Genomic DNA, 17,450 nt, shown 5'->3' with positions numbered 1-17,450 from the left:
TTACATAAATTATGGATGAGACAGTCAGGAAAAGATCTGTTGATATGTTGGCAAGATCTGAATAAAGAATAAACAATCCTTATAAACACAGAGAAAAAGAAAACATAAGCGAAACCAACAACACTTTCTCCCTTATTAAAAATGACAACCGAATGTCTTCATTTCTGAATAATTCTTTAGAATGTCTGGACAAGCAGTCATCTCTGAAGTGTTTAAGACTTATTTTCATCCTTAAAGTTCTTTAAGATCTAAAGTTCAGACATACTAAATTCTCTTTTTTGAGAGAGGCTTCCCCCAAACAGAGGAGATCTAGGTTTGTCTTTACACGCTAAGGGATTTAATCATCTTTTTTAATATAAATTTATTTATTTTAATTGAAGGTTAATTACTTTACAATATTGTGTTGGTTTTGCCATACATCAACATGAATCTGCCACGGGTGTACACGTGTTCCCCATCCTGAACCCCCCTCCCTCCTCCCTCCCCGTACCATCCCTCTGGGTCGTCTCAGTGCACCAGCCCCAAGGATCCTGTATCATGCATCGAACCTGGACTGGCGGTTCGTTTCATATATGATATTCAGTCAGTTCAGTTCAGTTCAGTCGCTCAGTCATGTCCGACTCTTTGTGACCCCATGAATCGCAGCACGCCAGGCCTCCCTGTCCATCACCAACTCCTGGAGTTTAATCATTTTTAAGAGTTGAAGAAATGCCTTCAAGAAATGCCTCAGCCCTGGCCTTAGGTGTGTCCCCCTGCTGGTCACCTGCACAGCCCAGTAAGCACCACACCCACCAAAGGTGCCCTCCCCAGATGTGCAAACACAGAGGAGCATCCTTGGAATGCGGCAGGGCTTTCCAGCCCTTTCCTGGAAGAATTCTGGGGCCTGAGGAAGAGGCATTTCTTTGTTTTATAAACAAACACAGGGGATGGCACTCCTTTTCTTATTCATTCCCTCTGTCAGCTTGAGAAGGGCATTTGGAATACTCCCTTTCTGCTGTTTTTAAATCTCAAATAGCTTTCTATACCCTGCCCCTCTTGGTTTTCTTTACCCTTTGAAAAGTTACTTCTAGTGCCCAAAACATGAAATGATCATTCATCATTTCACGTGGATAGCTTTTCCCCTCCTTTTTCTTTTCTTGTATCTCTAACAAACCAGGGTCCCTGTTAAATATTCTTAGAAGAATATTTAAGAAGAATTTAAGAAGAGGGTAGACTTGACAATTAAGCCCCCTTAGCTTATGAATTCTTATATATTAAGAATATTTAAGAAGAATTCTTTCATTAAGATTTTGTTACAGTCTTAGGGTTGTTATTCACCCTGATTCATTTTCATCACACCATGTAAGAGCCAAGTAGGAGAGAGTATAGGAACCCCAGAGAACCAAGGATTAGGGACCTTCTTTCCCTCCAAGGCTTCAACCTCTGACCCAACATAATACCTGCCTATGATGCTATGGTTTTTCCTGTGGTCATGTATGGATGTGAGAGTTGGACTGTGAAGAAGGCTGAGCGCCGAAGAATTGATGCTTTTGAACTGTGGTGTTGGAGAAGACTCTTGAGAGTCCCTTGGACTGCAAGGAGATCCAACCAGTCCATTCTGAAGGAGATCAGCTCTGCGATTTCTTTGGAAGGAATGATGCTAAAGCTGAAACTCCAGTACTTTGGCCACCTCATGCGAAGAGTTGATTCATTGGAAAAGACCCTGATGCTGGGAGGGATTGGGGGCAGGAGGAGAATGGGACGACAGAGGATGAGACGGCTGGATGGCATCACTGACTCGATGGACGTGAGTCTGAGTGAACTCCAGGAGTTGGTGATGGACAGGGAGGCCTGGCGTGCTGCGATTCATGGGGTCACAAAGAGTCGGCCACGACTGAGTGACTGATCTGATCTGATCTGATCTGATGATGATTATTTTAAGAGGAGGCTTCCAGTTTCCAAACAAATTGGTCAACTATCTCTAAGTGGACAAAATTGCAATGTAACCGAATAGGATCCTACAGGGCCTTCTCAGGACAGAACCCCACCCCCAGTGTCCTCTGCTGCAGCTCCTTCCAGAGGTACCTAAATAACAGTATCTGATGCACAGTCTTGAGCTATGTCACAGATACTAAAACCACCACCAAAATGGAAGGAATTAACTACTTGATGATCATGCACCCCCAGACCCACTGGTACCTAAGGATTGATAAGGTAAACCACCCTGTTACCTGAAATCAACCAATCAGAACTGTGCACCAGCTGACCACATACCCTGTAACCCCTTCCCTCACCGGGCCTTTAAAAATGCTTTGCTGAAATCCACCTGGGTGTTTGGGGGTTTTCAGAGCATAAGTCACCCATCCCTGTGTTGGCACCTTTACAGTAAAGGCTGCACATCCCTTCATCACAACCCGGTGTCAGAAGATTGGCCTTACAGTGCACAGGCAAGCCCCGGACTCAAGTTTGGTCAATAAGAGCGAGGGTAGACGACATTTAAGTCCCCTTAGCTTCATCCCATATGGGCTTCCCTGGTGGCTCAGATGGTAAAGAATCTGCCTGCAGTGCAGGAGATCAGGTTCGATCCGTGGGTTGGGAAGATCCCCTGGAAAAGGGAATGGCAACCTACTCCAGTATTCGTGCCTGGAGAATCCTATAGACAGAAGAGCCTGGCAGGCTACAGTCCACAGGGTCACAAAGAGTCGGCCATAACTGAGCAACTAACACTACCGCTACTACCTTCATCCCGCATGAGAATGGACTGCCTACTAACTGCTGCTGAAACCATAGGCACAAACGCGATGACTGTTCTGCCTCTGCATAAACTCTGGACAGGAAAGAGGGTTCATCAAAATGTTCGGGAACCACTGAAGAAAACCACCCACCTTGACCAGGCAAGACGATAACCACTTGCATGAGTTGTCTCACAACAGGAGGGTCCTGATAAGGAACGGGGTGCTGCCCCAAAAAACTAATCAGAAGAATTTGGGAGGGGCCAAAAGGAGGGAGGAGATGCCACCCTATAATGTGAGCCAGCTTCCCAGAAACTGTCATGCCAGAATCCATCATGGCTGAGAGATGTGCATGCCACCAGGGAGGACCCTGAGTCAGACCAGGCATGAGCCAAACAAGATGACTCCTCATGACTATGAAACCTCAGACCGTGGGCTCTGGCAGAGAGGCCCTCCTGGGTTCCCTTACTGCTGCTCTCCACCTGGGCCCCACTTCCCTATCAAGCCTCTTGCTTTGTCAGCACATGTGTCTCCTTGGACAGTTCATTTCCAACTGCAAGACAAGAGCCCACTTTCAAGCCCACTTTCCAACTGCTAGACAAGACCCACCTACAGGGTGTCCCCCTTCCTATAATAAATATATTTCCCTAAACCCAGTGTCTCTTTTGATAAATCACTGGGCTTTCTGCTGCCTGGCTGAAGGTAGGTGGTTGCAAAATGACTTCAATTTCAGTAGCTAAGGAAACACAGGGCCTAGAATCAAACTACCAGTAAGTCATATTCCTAGGGCTCCTGGGTCATATTTTTATCAATAATTAAACTGATTTTTAAACCATTCTGTACGTATAAAAGCACACTACCTAAAGCAAAACACATCCATCAGGACTCATGGGGACAAAAATAACCTCTCTCTCTCTCAGTACGTTGAGAGGATCAGAGTGAGACGAGTATCTGTATAAAACACCCAGATGCTACGCTTGGTGCATGACAGGCAGGCAATAAAAATACACAGTAGGCAGAGTTTTCCTGTTTCTAGGGAGTCTGTGGGCCAAGGGTAATTAGACCATCAGCAAATATGCTGAAACCCTCGCCCTGCGCATACTTACTGCGTCTCTGCTCCCAGCAGCATCTCCACCTTCTCATTTGCGTGGTTACTAAGGACGGTCAGCGTAAAGAGGTGACTGGCAGAGTTCTGTCTTGAATAAAGCATTGTGGAGCTGTTCTTCCCTGGAGAAGAATTAAGCTCTTCACTGTCACAAGACTCCACCAGTAGCTGATCTCTTAAAGAATAATCATTGACATTGTAACTTTCTTCACTGTTAAGAAAAGGGAAAAAGAACGTTATCAGGAATTCAGTGGATGAGCCTGTGACACTGTCGATTTTCAAGTCACACTTTGGGGGATGTGGAGGGGAAGGGAAGGAGGACAGGGAGAGAAGGATTTATTTTAAATAGGAATTGAACTCTGAATTATTCCTACTGATTCTGAGTCAGTAATGTGTGCTCATTCACTTCAGTTGTGTCCAACTCTCTGTGACCCCATGGACCGGAGCCCGCCAGGCTCCTCTGTCCATCGGATTCTCCAGGCAAGAATACTGGAGATCTTCAGACCCAGGGGCTGAACCCACATGTGTGCTCATTCACTTCAGTTGTGTCCAACTCTCTGTGACCCCATGGACTGGAGCCCGCCAGGCTCCTCTGTCCATGGGATTCTCCAGGCAAGAATACTGGAGATCTTCAGACCCAGGAGCTAAACCCACATGTGTTATGTCTCCTGCATTGGCAGGCGGGTTCTTTACCTCTGAGCCGCCTGGGAAGCCCTATGAGTCAGTATAACCCTCCAAAATGAAAACCTGTTAATTACTATTTTTCTGTTGTATACTGAATTGTATCTTAGGTATCAAAGCAGTATCAGGACTCCCCTGGTGGTCCAGCGGCTAAGAGTCGATGCTCTCAATGTAGGGGACCTGGGTTCAGTCCCTGGTCAGGCAACTAGATTGCACACGTCACAACTAAAGATCCCAAGTGCTGTAACTATGACCTGATGCAGCCAAATAAATATTTTTTTTAAATAATTAAAAGCAATATTAAAAACAATTATTAAACCCCCCAGGTTTCCTTTTCCACTATCCTGGCATTGCTGCAAAAAGTAAAACATACAGACATCATGGTACTGCTTGAACAGCTACTCCCGTCTCACCTCCATCTGCAGGATGAGATCTACTCACACTCTGGGTGGCAAGGCCGCACTACCAGCCTCCAAACCACCAGGCACAGGAGGGAAGACCAGTCCTCTGGCAAGACCCCCAACCCTTCCTCCCAGCATGCACAGCCTCACCACCTGCTTCAGAAAGCACCCACTGATCCCACCACACCCTCTATCCCTGCTTGTGCCCCAGACTGGCCCCCTGGCGGTCTTCATTCCCCTGGATGCACTCTCACCTGCACAGCCTAAGCACATGCCTAACTGGGCCTCACCTCCCCAAACCTTCAGCTGGTCGCTAAACCCTTCCACTGCGTCTTCTGGAAATCCAGCTAAATCTTCTAAATCCTCAGCCTCTTCTCTGAGCTCCCTCTCTTTACCTTCTTGCCTTAACAGATACTAGGCTCCTTCTAAAGAGCACCGCCTCCCTAGAAGGCTTTCCACCTGCTTGAGTTTCGTTATTCCAGACAACAATCACTTCCTCCTCCCAGAATGCCCCCCAGTTTTGTGCTCATGCCATCAGTCTCTATTTTATCATCAAAGTCATCTCCAGGCCCCTGGATCCTGCCTCATCCTCATTCATGAGTGTAGCTGCTGGCTTCCTGGTACTGTCCAACACTCCTTTCTTGAATTTCCATGTGGCAATCCTTCCACAATCCTGGCCTCTCAGTTCCTTGATTTCCCCTTCAAGGATCGACCCTGTTATCACCAACTGCAACCTCTCTTCAATCCCAATGTCAAAACCACTTCCTAACCAGCTCTGCTAGTCTCTTTGACTCATCTCTTCCAATCCTCAACCCCCAAAATTTTAAGCCACCATTCTAACAACCCATTGATTCCACCGCCTTTCCCTCCATCCTTGAACCCTCATGTCCTCTCATTCACTCTTATTCAATTATCCAACTTGAATTTCCTGATACCTAGTTATATAATCACTCCTTGTATACAGTCATTTTCTTGGCAAATCCAACTCTAGTTAGATACAGCTCTCCTCTATCTCTGTCTGTCCTCACAGTTGAACATGGCAGAGCTCAAAAATAACTGGTGAATAAATGGATGACCATGCAATACATTCTAATGCATTCTAAGAACCATATTGAGCAATTAACTTACCTAATAACAAATGCAAATGTATGAACTCAGGAGAGCTAAGAAAAGTCCTAGTGCTTAACTATACTAGGAAATTTCAAAAAAGGCCATTTTGCTCAAGATTTCTGAGAAATTTTTTCATCTGGTAGTGGGCATCTGTCAACCATTCCCTTGTAACTCTCCTTTAAAAACTTTATGGTCTTTTTAAAATTTAGTTTGATAGATCCTTCCCCCACCCCAAACCAGCAAATACAGTTGTATCATCCAAAAAAATGCCTTTTGATCAAGGCTGTTTGTTGCTAGGGTAATAATCTGTATTAACTGGAAGTTCACAAGGCAACATCATCTCTGAAACCCGCTGAGACTGCATACTGACCAGCACAACTGTCCTCAGAATATATAAAATATTTCTCATATCAAAATGAGGGTTATCAAAGTTCATGTGACTTTTATAAAAGGAGGAAGCAGGAGGAAATATAACAATATTATATTTTTTAAAGATCTTGTGTACCAGAACCAAAGCAGTCAATTTTGGGCAAAGCAGGTGTGGGGTTGCAGCCTGCAGGCCTACAAGCCTCGTAGTTGCCCAGCCTCAAGACAGACCCAGCAATGACAGAGACGTCAATGGTTTATGGGAGAGGGGATCTCACATCTGAAACAGAAGGGTCCCAGAGTGACAAGTGTGTTGCAGGCGGCAAGTAGACCAGGGCAGCAGTCTTCAGTGCTCGGGGGGAAAAGCTACCATTTACAGGGGGAAGTGACATCAAGTGGGCTCACTGGTTTCCATGAAAATGTCCCTCACAGCACCTCTGGTTAACAATTGTCATGAAGGCAGATGTTTCCCTTAACAGACTAGCATGTGGAGCTGTTCTGGCCAAAGGATCAGAACAATCACCAGCTGGGGCAGTGAGCAAGCACATTCCTGTGAGTTGGATATAGGTGAGGGAGGGATCCAGCGGGGCATGTACAGAGAATAAGAGAATAGCCATCTTTAGTGGCCTGCCCATACAGCAGGTAAGGCTTATAATACTGTCTAGACATCTGAGATACAGATTTAATAAAATCCAGGACTCAGGATAAGACCAAAAGGAAAAAGAATAAAAACGAAAGCAAAACCTCAACAAGAGCTGCAAAAACGAAAGAAAAAAAAAAATATGAAGCCTTCTTTTGGACTGTCCTCTCTCTGCACCCCTGAGCTACTCTCTTGGTCCAACTCACAAGCTTAAAAAGATCATCTTTTAGTTAAAATCATTTCCAGTTAAAAACAATTCTGCTCAGAGAACTCCAAGCTCCCTAATACTGTGCACATGGAGTATTTAGGCAGTGCCCTATGCCAGGACATTGCATAGGTATTCTCTGTATTCCCAAAGAAATAAAAGGCAAAGAAATCTGCATGCTATGAAGGCATCATTCAAGATGATGCAAATTCCGAAAAGGCTTCAGCATAAAGTGGCTTTACTTACTAGATGGTCCCCAACAGGATTCCAAACCAAGAGTTCATAGGAAACTCATGCAAATGGACATGAATAAGCTACTTAAATCTTTTTTTTTTCCCCTCTTAATTTTCAGAGTTATTACCCCCTGTGTTTGCCTAAATGCAAACAATATCAGCTAGTGTGTTTCACTGATGTGTTGAATCTCTGACCTCAGGAGTAGGTAATTAGAGACAGAAGAAGAAGAAAAATTAATAGAATTTGTTTAAATTGTTCTCTTAAGCCATGACAACTACAATCCCCTTAAGACCTGGGGTGCCCATTTGATCCAGTTTATGCCTGTTGTCCTCTCAAATGTTCAGCCGGGATGGTAAAGAGCGGCCACCTCATTTATAGCCATGCGAGTTCACCTCAAGATATCTGGTTTCCGCATATCTGGGTCACTGAACTTTCCCACTGTTCTAACTTCTGTATCCAAAATAGGGCACAGGAAACAAGTGTGCTGTTTCCTTAACTGATTCAATAGCAGTCACCCAATATCATTACTTTATCTAGACCTGCGAATGTCTTCATTATGTAATAAATAATGTCCACAGCTTCTTCACCCCTCCTTTAACTCACTTAATATAAAAAAAACCTTGATTTAACAGTAGTCAAGTAAGCTATTTATCCTTGTCAGCTACTATTCAAACCCAAAGGAATAAACAAGGAAAAGGAACTCGCTCTTGCTAACATGTTTGTGCTCTCTCACACAAAATACACACTCACACAATCTCATAAAGGTTCAAATTACTATCTCCCCCTCTCCAAATCTGCTGAATACTGAGTGAAATTCATTCTCCTGATGACAACCAGCACCTACTAACTCTCTCACACTAATACAAAAGCATAACTGTTAAAATATGTGCTTAAGGATTTCTCTGGTAGTACAGGGACTAAGAAGGTGCCTGCCAACGGAGCAGACACAGGTTTGATCCCTGGTCCGGTAAGATACCACACGCCTTGGAGCAACTAAGCCCGTATACCTAGAGCCCGTGCTCCACAACACGAAGCCACTGCGATGAGAAACCTCTGCACCGCCACAAAGAGTTAGCCCCTGCTGGCTGCAGCTAGAGCAAGCCTGTGTGCAGCAAGGAAGACCCACTGCAGCCCAAAATAAATAAATACTGATAAAAATACGTGCATAAGCAGAAGAGGGGGGAATCCAGAGACAGACGCAGCCATTCACAACCCCATTCCCTCCTCTGCTGACCCACCTGTGTCCAGTAAAGTATAAAACAAGCTCAGCTGGGTTGGGAAAGATCCCCCTTCCCTAAGGGAAGTCGATGCTAATCAGACTTCCCCATGTTTGTTTCTTTCATTAGCAAACATATGGTTTCATAGCCTCTGAAACAATCTGGATCATGTATTTAGGAAGTTAAACTGCTCAGAAAAAGGCAAATGGAAAAACCACCTTTCCTTGAGCGGAGCAGTTTACACGTAGACTTCCTCTGATTGTCTTAGCCGCGCTCCAAGTTTACCAGCTGCTCATCCAAGAGCAGACGCTTTGTGCAAGCACAGCCTCCTATCAGGCGCAGCAATCAAATCGATACAAGCCTGTGGCTCTGTGGCATAAACAATGATGGGTCTCCCTGTCGAAACTTACAGTCCTAGTATACTTACAGTCCTAGTAACCTTTGGGAAGCCTTTTCTTTTTTTAACATGATAAAAAACTATCAGAAGAGAATGGGATATGGTGGTAAATAAATACCTCAATTATTCTTCCCTCAGAAGGCATTCTTTTGTTAAGCAGCTCAGATACTGTTTGGTTCTACTGCATGCAACCTAGCAGCATGCACTGAATACTTTTCAGCCCATGATACACCTTTGCTGAGAATAGTTGATTCTCAAAGTGAATATTAGGGAGCAGTTTTAACTTTCTCTCCTGTCAATTTCTATAAAAGTTGGAATGCTTTCATGATGGGCATATATTTGAAAAAATAAAGCAAAAGTATTAGTCGCTCAGTTGTGCCTGACTCTCTGGAACCCCATGGACTGTAGCCTGCCAGACTCCTCTGTCTGTGGGATTTCCCAGGCAAGAACACTACAGTGGGTTTCCATTTCCTTCTCCAGGGGATCTTCCCTACCCAAGGATCGAACCTGGGTATCCCGCATTGCAGGCAGTCTTTACCATTACCCAGGAAGACCTGGGCATATATTTATTACTTTTAAATAAGGGCAACATTTACAACTTCATACATGCATGAAGTAAAAGTCGCTCAGATGTGTCCGACTCTTTGCATCCCCATGGACTACACAGTCCATGGAATTCTCCAGGCCAGAATACTGGAGTGGGTAGCCTTTTTGTTCTCCAGGGAATCTTCCCAACCCAGGGATCAAACCCAGGTCTCCCGCATTGCAGGCAGGTTCTTTACCAGCTGAGTTACTAGAGAAGCCCACATACATGCATGATGCTAAGTCGCTCAATTGTGTCTGACTCTTTGTGACCCTGTGGACTCTAGCCAACCAGGTTCCTCTGTCCACAGGGATTCTCCAGGCAAGAATACCGGAGTGGGTTGCCAATTCCTCCTCCAGAGAGATCTTCCCAACCCAGCCATCAAACCCCCATCTCCTGTGTCTCTTGCTTTGTAGGCGGGTTCTTTACCGCTGAGCCACTGGGGAAGCCGGTTGCATACAACATACATTTTTAGAATACCAAATTTTACATATTTAGAATATTTAAAATAAAATTTACATATTCAGAATACCAACTTTTAGAATACCAAAGCTGAATGTGTATACACACATTAGTGAGTGCAGGATGACAGACACCCAGCTCAGCACAGGACTTACTTTGGGAAGCAGAGGGAGAAAGAAGGGATGATGATGAAGAGGCTCTAGGTAAACCTGCAATATTATATCAGGACTTTTTTTTTTTTTTTTTAAGAGACCTGGCAGTGATATAGCAGGGGAAAAAAAAAACAAAACTTGTATCTGTTAAACCTGGATTATAGGCATGTTGGTGGTGGTGGTGGTTTAGTCACTAAGTATGTCTGACTCTTACAACCCCATGGACTGTAGCCTGCCAGTCTCCTCTGTCCATGGGATTCTCCAGGCAAGAATATTAGAGTGGGTTGCCATTTAGTGTTTGATAATTTTCTGTACATTTGAAATATTTTGCAATTCAAGGTAAAAAAAAATCTAAATAATAAACGCATAGATGTGAAGACTGTCAGCATTCCAGGTTTTCTGTGGATGCCTGAGGGTACAGGTGAAGGGACTCTTGGGCAATGGAATATTTTTTGCCTTACAAACAACTGATTACTTGCAGATAACATCACTGACTGAAATATATTACAAGGTAAGAGTGAATTCACTAAAATGGCTGGGTTAAAAAAAGGCTTTTCCATATATGAATAACACTCAGAAAATATAATGGAAGCTCTTATTTATAACAGACACAAAGCCCACAAAAGATTTAGAATTTTAAATTGAAGTTTCTTCTATATGAAGACAGACTTGAAATACTTTAGAAGAAGGCCTGAATGGATAGAAAAGCTTGATATTAAAGAGATATTAATTCTTCCTGAATTAATATATAATTTTAACATAATTTCCTTGAAAAATCTCGCTTTTGCAGGGGCAGAGAGGAGGGGGAATAGTCAAGCTGATTCTAAAATACGCAGAAAATAAACATGTAAGAACATCCAGATTGTGAAAAAAATGAGAGTGACTAGCCATATGATATATTAAGAACATATTCTAAAGCTACAGTAATTCAAAGACTGAGACTAATGGATATTAGTTGACAGAAGGAGCACTGAAACAGAACAGTGGGTTCACAACTGACCCTAAATACATCTAGGAATTTTCTACATGATGTAAGTGATATTTCAAATCTGTGGAATATTGATCGTTTAATCAACAAATAATATTGGGACATCTGGAGAAACACCTGAGAAGTTTTAAGAAGCTGGATCCCAACTTCATTCCATTAATCAGGGTATTTCCTTGAACCCAAAGTACGTAAGCATCATGAAGAAGAGGTGGTGATGGAATGAGTCTTTCTGTAGAGCCTTGTGATTAGAGATGAGCTTTTATACATGCAAATACCATAGGAAGAGTTTCCACCTCAACCCTTATGAGCAAACCTCTTAGGTACGTAACAAGGATGACCAGGAATGAGAAACGGGCTGGATAACCAAATGGAACCAGGAGTACAAAAGCAAAGACAGAGACGAGGAAAGCAAGAAGCGTTAGACTTTAAAAGACCAGCTTTCTCCATGCCCTGCTCAAGTCAGCCTTAACTGTCAGTTGTCTTACCTGCCACCTTGCATTTTTCTGGAACTTTCTTTCAGAACCAAAATCTGACAGACTAGAAGGAGAGCTTCCAATTATTCCTTTTGTAGAAGAATTAAATTTAAAAGGAAAAATGCAAGCAAGGATTACCCAAAACAAAACACAAGGATTTTCTGCCATCTATCGTCAAGAGTAAGATTTATTTTTACCTATTCAACACCTCCCTTTCCACAGGCTTTGTTTAAAACATGCATGCAGCTTCCCTGTCCTGAAAAAATCTTCCCTTGAATCTGTTGGTGAAAATACAAATGTCTACTGAGCTAGCAGCTGCCTGGCATTTTCTCAGACCCTTGTGCCCACCTACTAATGAAATCGCTCTCCAAAGTCATGATGGCCCATCACCCCAACAAACCCAGTAACCTGCATATCACCACTGCTCATCTAGGCACTTGACGAGGTTGAGCACATGTGACAACCTGATACTCTTCCTCTCCTAATTCCTTCCACCACAGTTCTAAGTCATCCTTTTTTTTTAGTGGCCATACTCCAAGTTTCTCTCCTAGACACTCTTGCTTTCCTCAGGGATCTGTAATGGCTCTGCCATGCTCCCTGTATGTGGATTCACAGAAGTTCCTGGGGTTTTACAAAATCAAAGAGATTCTTCCCACTTCCCTTCAAGACATGTACAAGAATTCTTCCTCTGCAGATTTCAACTTGTTTCTCTTTCCCTTCTGAAAACATGATTGCTATTCCCACACTTGACTTTGTGCTCAACTGGAACAAGAACACCCTAGTTTAACATTTCTAGGAGGGAGGAGATAGGATTATGCTGAAGTCTACTTTGAAATTAAGAGGTTAAAACACTTTCTTCACAGTGACTGAAGCTGATTTTAATTTTAAATCTTGGTATTAGAATTATATAAATTTTTTTTACTAGAATAATATACAATTTTAAAGCTGTGAAGTACAGTATAACAGATAAGAGTATAGACTTGATTGAGCGTGTCTGGCTCAATTTCATCACTCATGCACTTTGTGATTTTGAGTAAGTTACTGATCCTTTCTATGTTTTCTCCTATGTAAAAAAATCTCCTGGGGATTACAATACCTCTTAGGATTGTTGGGAGGATTAAATGAAATAATACATTTATTATCTTTTTGCATGTAAAGCTCTTACAATCATGCATGGCTTACAGCAAATGTTGTTAGCTAATATTTTAAATCTTCCTATAGAATATCATGCCTTTATACTGCTTGACATCTTGTTAAAAGCCTAATAATTATATGTACTTTGCAAATAAGCAAGTGGACTAAGCATAATTAGAGCCAAATACCTGGGTCAAAATATTCATTATTTGGCATAGGCTCCAACCAGCAAAACAAGGCATGAAACTTGCCCCAAAACTGGTTTCAAACAGCCTATGTGCTCAATGCCTCAAAATAATTCTGAAGACCAACAAACACGCCACACACAGGTTATGAATATTTACTACAAGCCTTTATGAACAGTTTTTATTTCTCTTAGAATGAAACACTGAATGGAATTACTGGGTCATATGGTAGGTTGCTTAGCTTCTTAAGAAACTACTGGGCCACTTTCCAAAGTGGTTGCATCACTGTACATTCCGATAAGCAGTGTATTAGGGCTCCCGTTTCTCCACATCCTTATCAACGCCATCTTTGTCTTTATTATAGTCATCCTAGTGGCTGTGACCCTACTTATTTAACTTATATGCAGAGTACATCATGAGAAACACTGGACTGGAAGAAGCACAAGCTGGAATCAAGATTCCCAGGAGAAATATCAATAACCTCAGATATGCAGATGACACCACCCTTATGGCAGAAAGTGAAGAGGAACTAAAAAGCCTCTTGACGAAAGTGAAAGTGGAGAGTGAAAAAGTTGGCTTAAAGCTCAACATTCAGAAAACGAAGATCATGGCATCCGGTCCCATCACTTCATGGGAAATAGATGGGGAAACAGTGGAAACAGCGTCAGACTTTATTTTCTTGGGCTCCAAAATCACTGTAGATGGTGATTGCAGCCATGAAATTAAAAGACGCTTACTCCTTGGAAGGAAAGTTATGACCAACCTAGACAGCATATTAAAAAGCAGAGATATTACTTTGCCAACAAAGGTCCGTCTAGTCAAGGCTATGGTTTTTCCAGTAGTCGTGTATGGATGTGAGAGTTGGGACTGTCAAGAAAGCTGAGCGCCGAAGAATTGATGCTTTTGAATTGTGGTGTTGAAGAAGACTCTTGAGAGTCCCTTGGACTGCAAGGAGATCCAACCAGTCCATCCTAAAGGAGATCGGTCCTGGGTGTTCATTGGAAGGACTGATGCTGAAGCTGAAACTCCAATACTTTGGCCACCTTATGCGAAGAGTTGACTCATTGGAAAAGACCCTGATGCTGGGAGGGATTGGGGGCAGGAGGAGAAGGGGACGACAGAGGATGAGATGGCTGGATGGCATCACCAACTCGATGGACATGAGTTTGGGTGAACTCCGGGAGTTGGTGATGGACAGGGAGGCCTGGCGCTCTGTGATTCATGGGGTCGCAAAGAGCTGGACACGACTGAGCGACTGAACTGAATTGAGTGGCTGTGAAACCTAGTTTTGGTTTTAACTTTCATTTCCCTACTGACTAGTAATGTTGAGCATCTTTTCAAATGCTAAGACATTTAGATATCTTATTGGCTGAAATGTCTATTCAAATGTCTGCCCACTTAAAAATTGAGTTGTCTTACTTTTGAGTTTAAGAACTCTTTATGTAATCAGGGTAAAAGTCCCATATCAAGTATGGCTTGAAAATATTTTATCCCAGTCGGTGGTTTGTAAATTCATTTTCTTAGTTTTAAGGTCCACTTCATAGCACAGCCAGCTTTTAAAGGATAAAGACTAAGTCCAGTGGTTAAGAATCCACCTGCCAATGCAGGGGACATGGATTCGATTCCTGGTCCGGGAAGACTCCATATGCAACTAAGTCTGTGCACCACAGCTACTGAACCAGCATTCTAGAGCCCACACGCCACAACCACTGAGCTCACATGACACACCTACTGAAGCCCCCTCACCCTAGAGCCCGTGCTCTGCAATAAGAGAAGCCACCGCAACGAGAAGCCCAAGCACCACAACGAAGAGTAGCCCCTGCTCACTGCAACTAGAGAAAGCCCATGCACGGCAAGGAAGACACAGCGCAGTCAAAAACAAAAAAGTAACTCTTAAAAAAGACTAGACTTCCAAAAACCCAGAAATGTCACACACTTTCTATTTCATTCTTGAGAACGTGACAAATAGTGGAGATGAGGGTCCCATTTGTTGGTAAGAATCTGTTATGATTTACTGTCACCCAAAAAGACAGCCAGTGATTCACATAGGATCAGAAAGCCCCCAATCCAGGTTTATCGTCACTGACCTCTCCAAAGGAAGGGAAAAACATACTGAACTCACTTCTATCAGCCACGAAGTTACAGTGTCTCCTAATCAAATACGAGGGATGTTACAAGACAACTGCTAATACAAACATGCACACATGAATCAGATCACCATACGAAAGAATAAAAGTTGATCAATGATTATCCCTCAGTCACTTGCCATCTGACACGGGTTCTTGATAGGAAGGGAGAGGCATGGTGTTAAATGCATTTACTCCTAAAGGCCACATTTCAGAGGCCATAATCCAGGTTTGGAGAAGGAAATGGCAACCCATTCCAATATTCTTGCCTTGAAAACTCCATGGACAGAGAAGCCTGGCGGGCTACGGTCCAGGAGGTTGCGAAAGGGTGGGACACGACTTAGCGCCTAAACAACAACAACAATCCAGGTTTGGCCTTGGAGGGCGCCAAACTTTCAGCTGTACAGCAGTGGCTTAAGGTTTCAAGGGTTTCCCTGGTGGCTCAGACGGTTAAGAGCGCGTCTGCAATGCAGGAGAACCGGGTTCAATCCCTGGGTTGGGATGATCGATCCTCTGGAGAAGGGAATGGCTACCTCCTCTAGTATTCTTGCCTGGAGCATTCCATGGACCGAGGAGCCTGGTGGGCTACAGTACATGGGGTCAGAAAGAGTTGGACACACTGAGCGACTAACTCTTTCTAAGGTTTCAAACCATTTTTTAAAATAAGAAAATGTTCTAGAAGTAAAAGAGCAATAATCTGATTTGTGCCAAATCTTTAGAGAAAGACACCCAGTACTAGGAATAATGATGATACCAGCAGGTATCAGTCCCTCAGCAGGGGCCATTCACTGCGTTAAGTGCTCTGTGAGCACTATCTCAATTCTCACAGACACTCCAGGAAGACTATGACATTGCTTGCCTCATTGTACAGATGAGAACACTGAGACTCTGAGAGATCAAAGGCAACCTGCCTAAGGTCAAACGGCCAGGATTTTGAACACCGTTCTGTCTGACACCAGGATATTTATACTGTGCACTTGGTGCAACTTTTAACACTGAATGGCAACAATGACTCTTCTTATAGAGGCAGAGGAAGTAAATACTCTTAGGTCCCAGATGTCAGAGGATCAAGGATGTGTGGGGCAGCAAGAGAAAGAGAAGAGGAAGAAGACGAGAGAGGGTTCTCACATCTCTCCCATCCCATCTCCCATCTTGATCTTAGAATCTGATCCAAGTGATCACAAACAACCAAGCTGTATATTCTAGGAATGAAAGTGATTTGAGTCAGAGCCTTATTGCCTTTTCTTTATCCCGGATACTCAAAAGTTAATTTGCCGAGGAAGGAGTTTATTCTGCAGAGGCAGAGGGACAATGTCAGGTAGCCTCAGCTTTCTATAGCGGCAAAGCTGTCAAAATAGAAAAACTCGAAACGGGGCCAACCAAGTCATGACCCTTTCCAGGGAGCCCACACCACTTTAAGCTACTGGACATTCAAACTACTTAGGAAAAGGCAAGTTCTAACAACTCTCTGAACTCCTGATAATGATCAGGTAGAATTCTATTACAGAAAATCCTTTTCTTTAAAACTTGAAGATTTGTAACGTGTCACGGAGTTCAAGTTATGTCAATATACACAATATTTATGGAACTAGGGATCAGGAAGTGGAAAGCTCCGGTCTTAAATATCTGAGGGAAGGAAATGTGAATAGGAAACGCTCTTCCCCACACTCGGATGTTAGATTGGCTAAAGGTAGAGGAAGGCTCACCGTGCACCTCGGGACCCCTTCTAATTTCCTCTCACGACCAGTAAGACTATAATAATATTCACTTAAACAAAAACCCTCTTTGAAAAATGTGTTATCAAAGCAAATAAAAAAAGGTGCCAGTTTCTAGGCTATTTTTCCAAGAACATTACAGGATGGTAGAAAGGTAAAAATACTCTAGAAAAATGAAATTAAGAATTAATGAACATAAACTGTTAGAGGAGGTTCTGGAGTCAGACTCAGATGAGAATCCTGGCTTTGCTGAGAGACCTTGAAAAAGAGACTTTAATCTTTCTGCCTCAGTGTCCTCATCTGTAAAATGGAAGTAATACTTGATTACTGGGCTAACTCAATGACAGATTCACAAACACTCTGAGCACGGTGAATGGTAAACTATAATGCTCAATAATATAGGCTCTTACCATCATTATCACTAATACTACTCATCTAACTGTAGAGAATACCCCAAACCATCATGGATAGATCATCTGTAGGGACAGAATCCAGGAGAAACTGAAAGAGACACATCACAACATGATTGCATTTACTGGTATGATAAAAAGACTAGATTTCTACA

At 43.1% G+C, this 17,450-nt stretch overlaps 1 protein-coding gene across 2 annotated transcripts in view; it reads right to left on the bottom strand.

The window, feature by feature from the left end:
* The window catches only part of ARHGEF26 (Rho guanine nucleotide exchange factor 26), a 137,970-nt gene that overhangs the window by 15,400 nt on the left and 105,120 nt on the right, over positions 1 to 17,450 (bottom strand). Inside the window, exon 12 of one of the 2 annotated variants that reach the window (XM_086317564.1) lies at positions 3,818 to 4,027. The exons of the other annotated variant lie outside the window; for it this stretch is intronic. Within the exon in view, the coding sequence (XP_086173690.1) occupies positions 3,818 to 4,027 (210 nt within the window). The remainder of the gene's footprint in view (positions 1 to 3,817; positions 4,028 to 17,450) is intronic. 2 annotated transcript variants of the gene reach the window in all.

Source organism: Bos grunniens, chromosome 1, assembly GCF_055505025.1.
Source record: "Bos grunniens cultivar Pamir isolate PY7600 chromosome 1, Bosgru_T2T1.0, whole genome shotgun sequence".
NCBI lineage: Eukaryota > Metazoa > Chordata > Mammalia > Artiodactyla > Bovidae > Bos > Bos grunniens.
The sequence above is the reverse complement of the archived record's forward strand: the minus strand, read 5'-3'. Positions and strand labels throughout refer to the sequence as shown.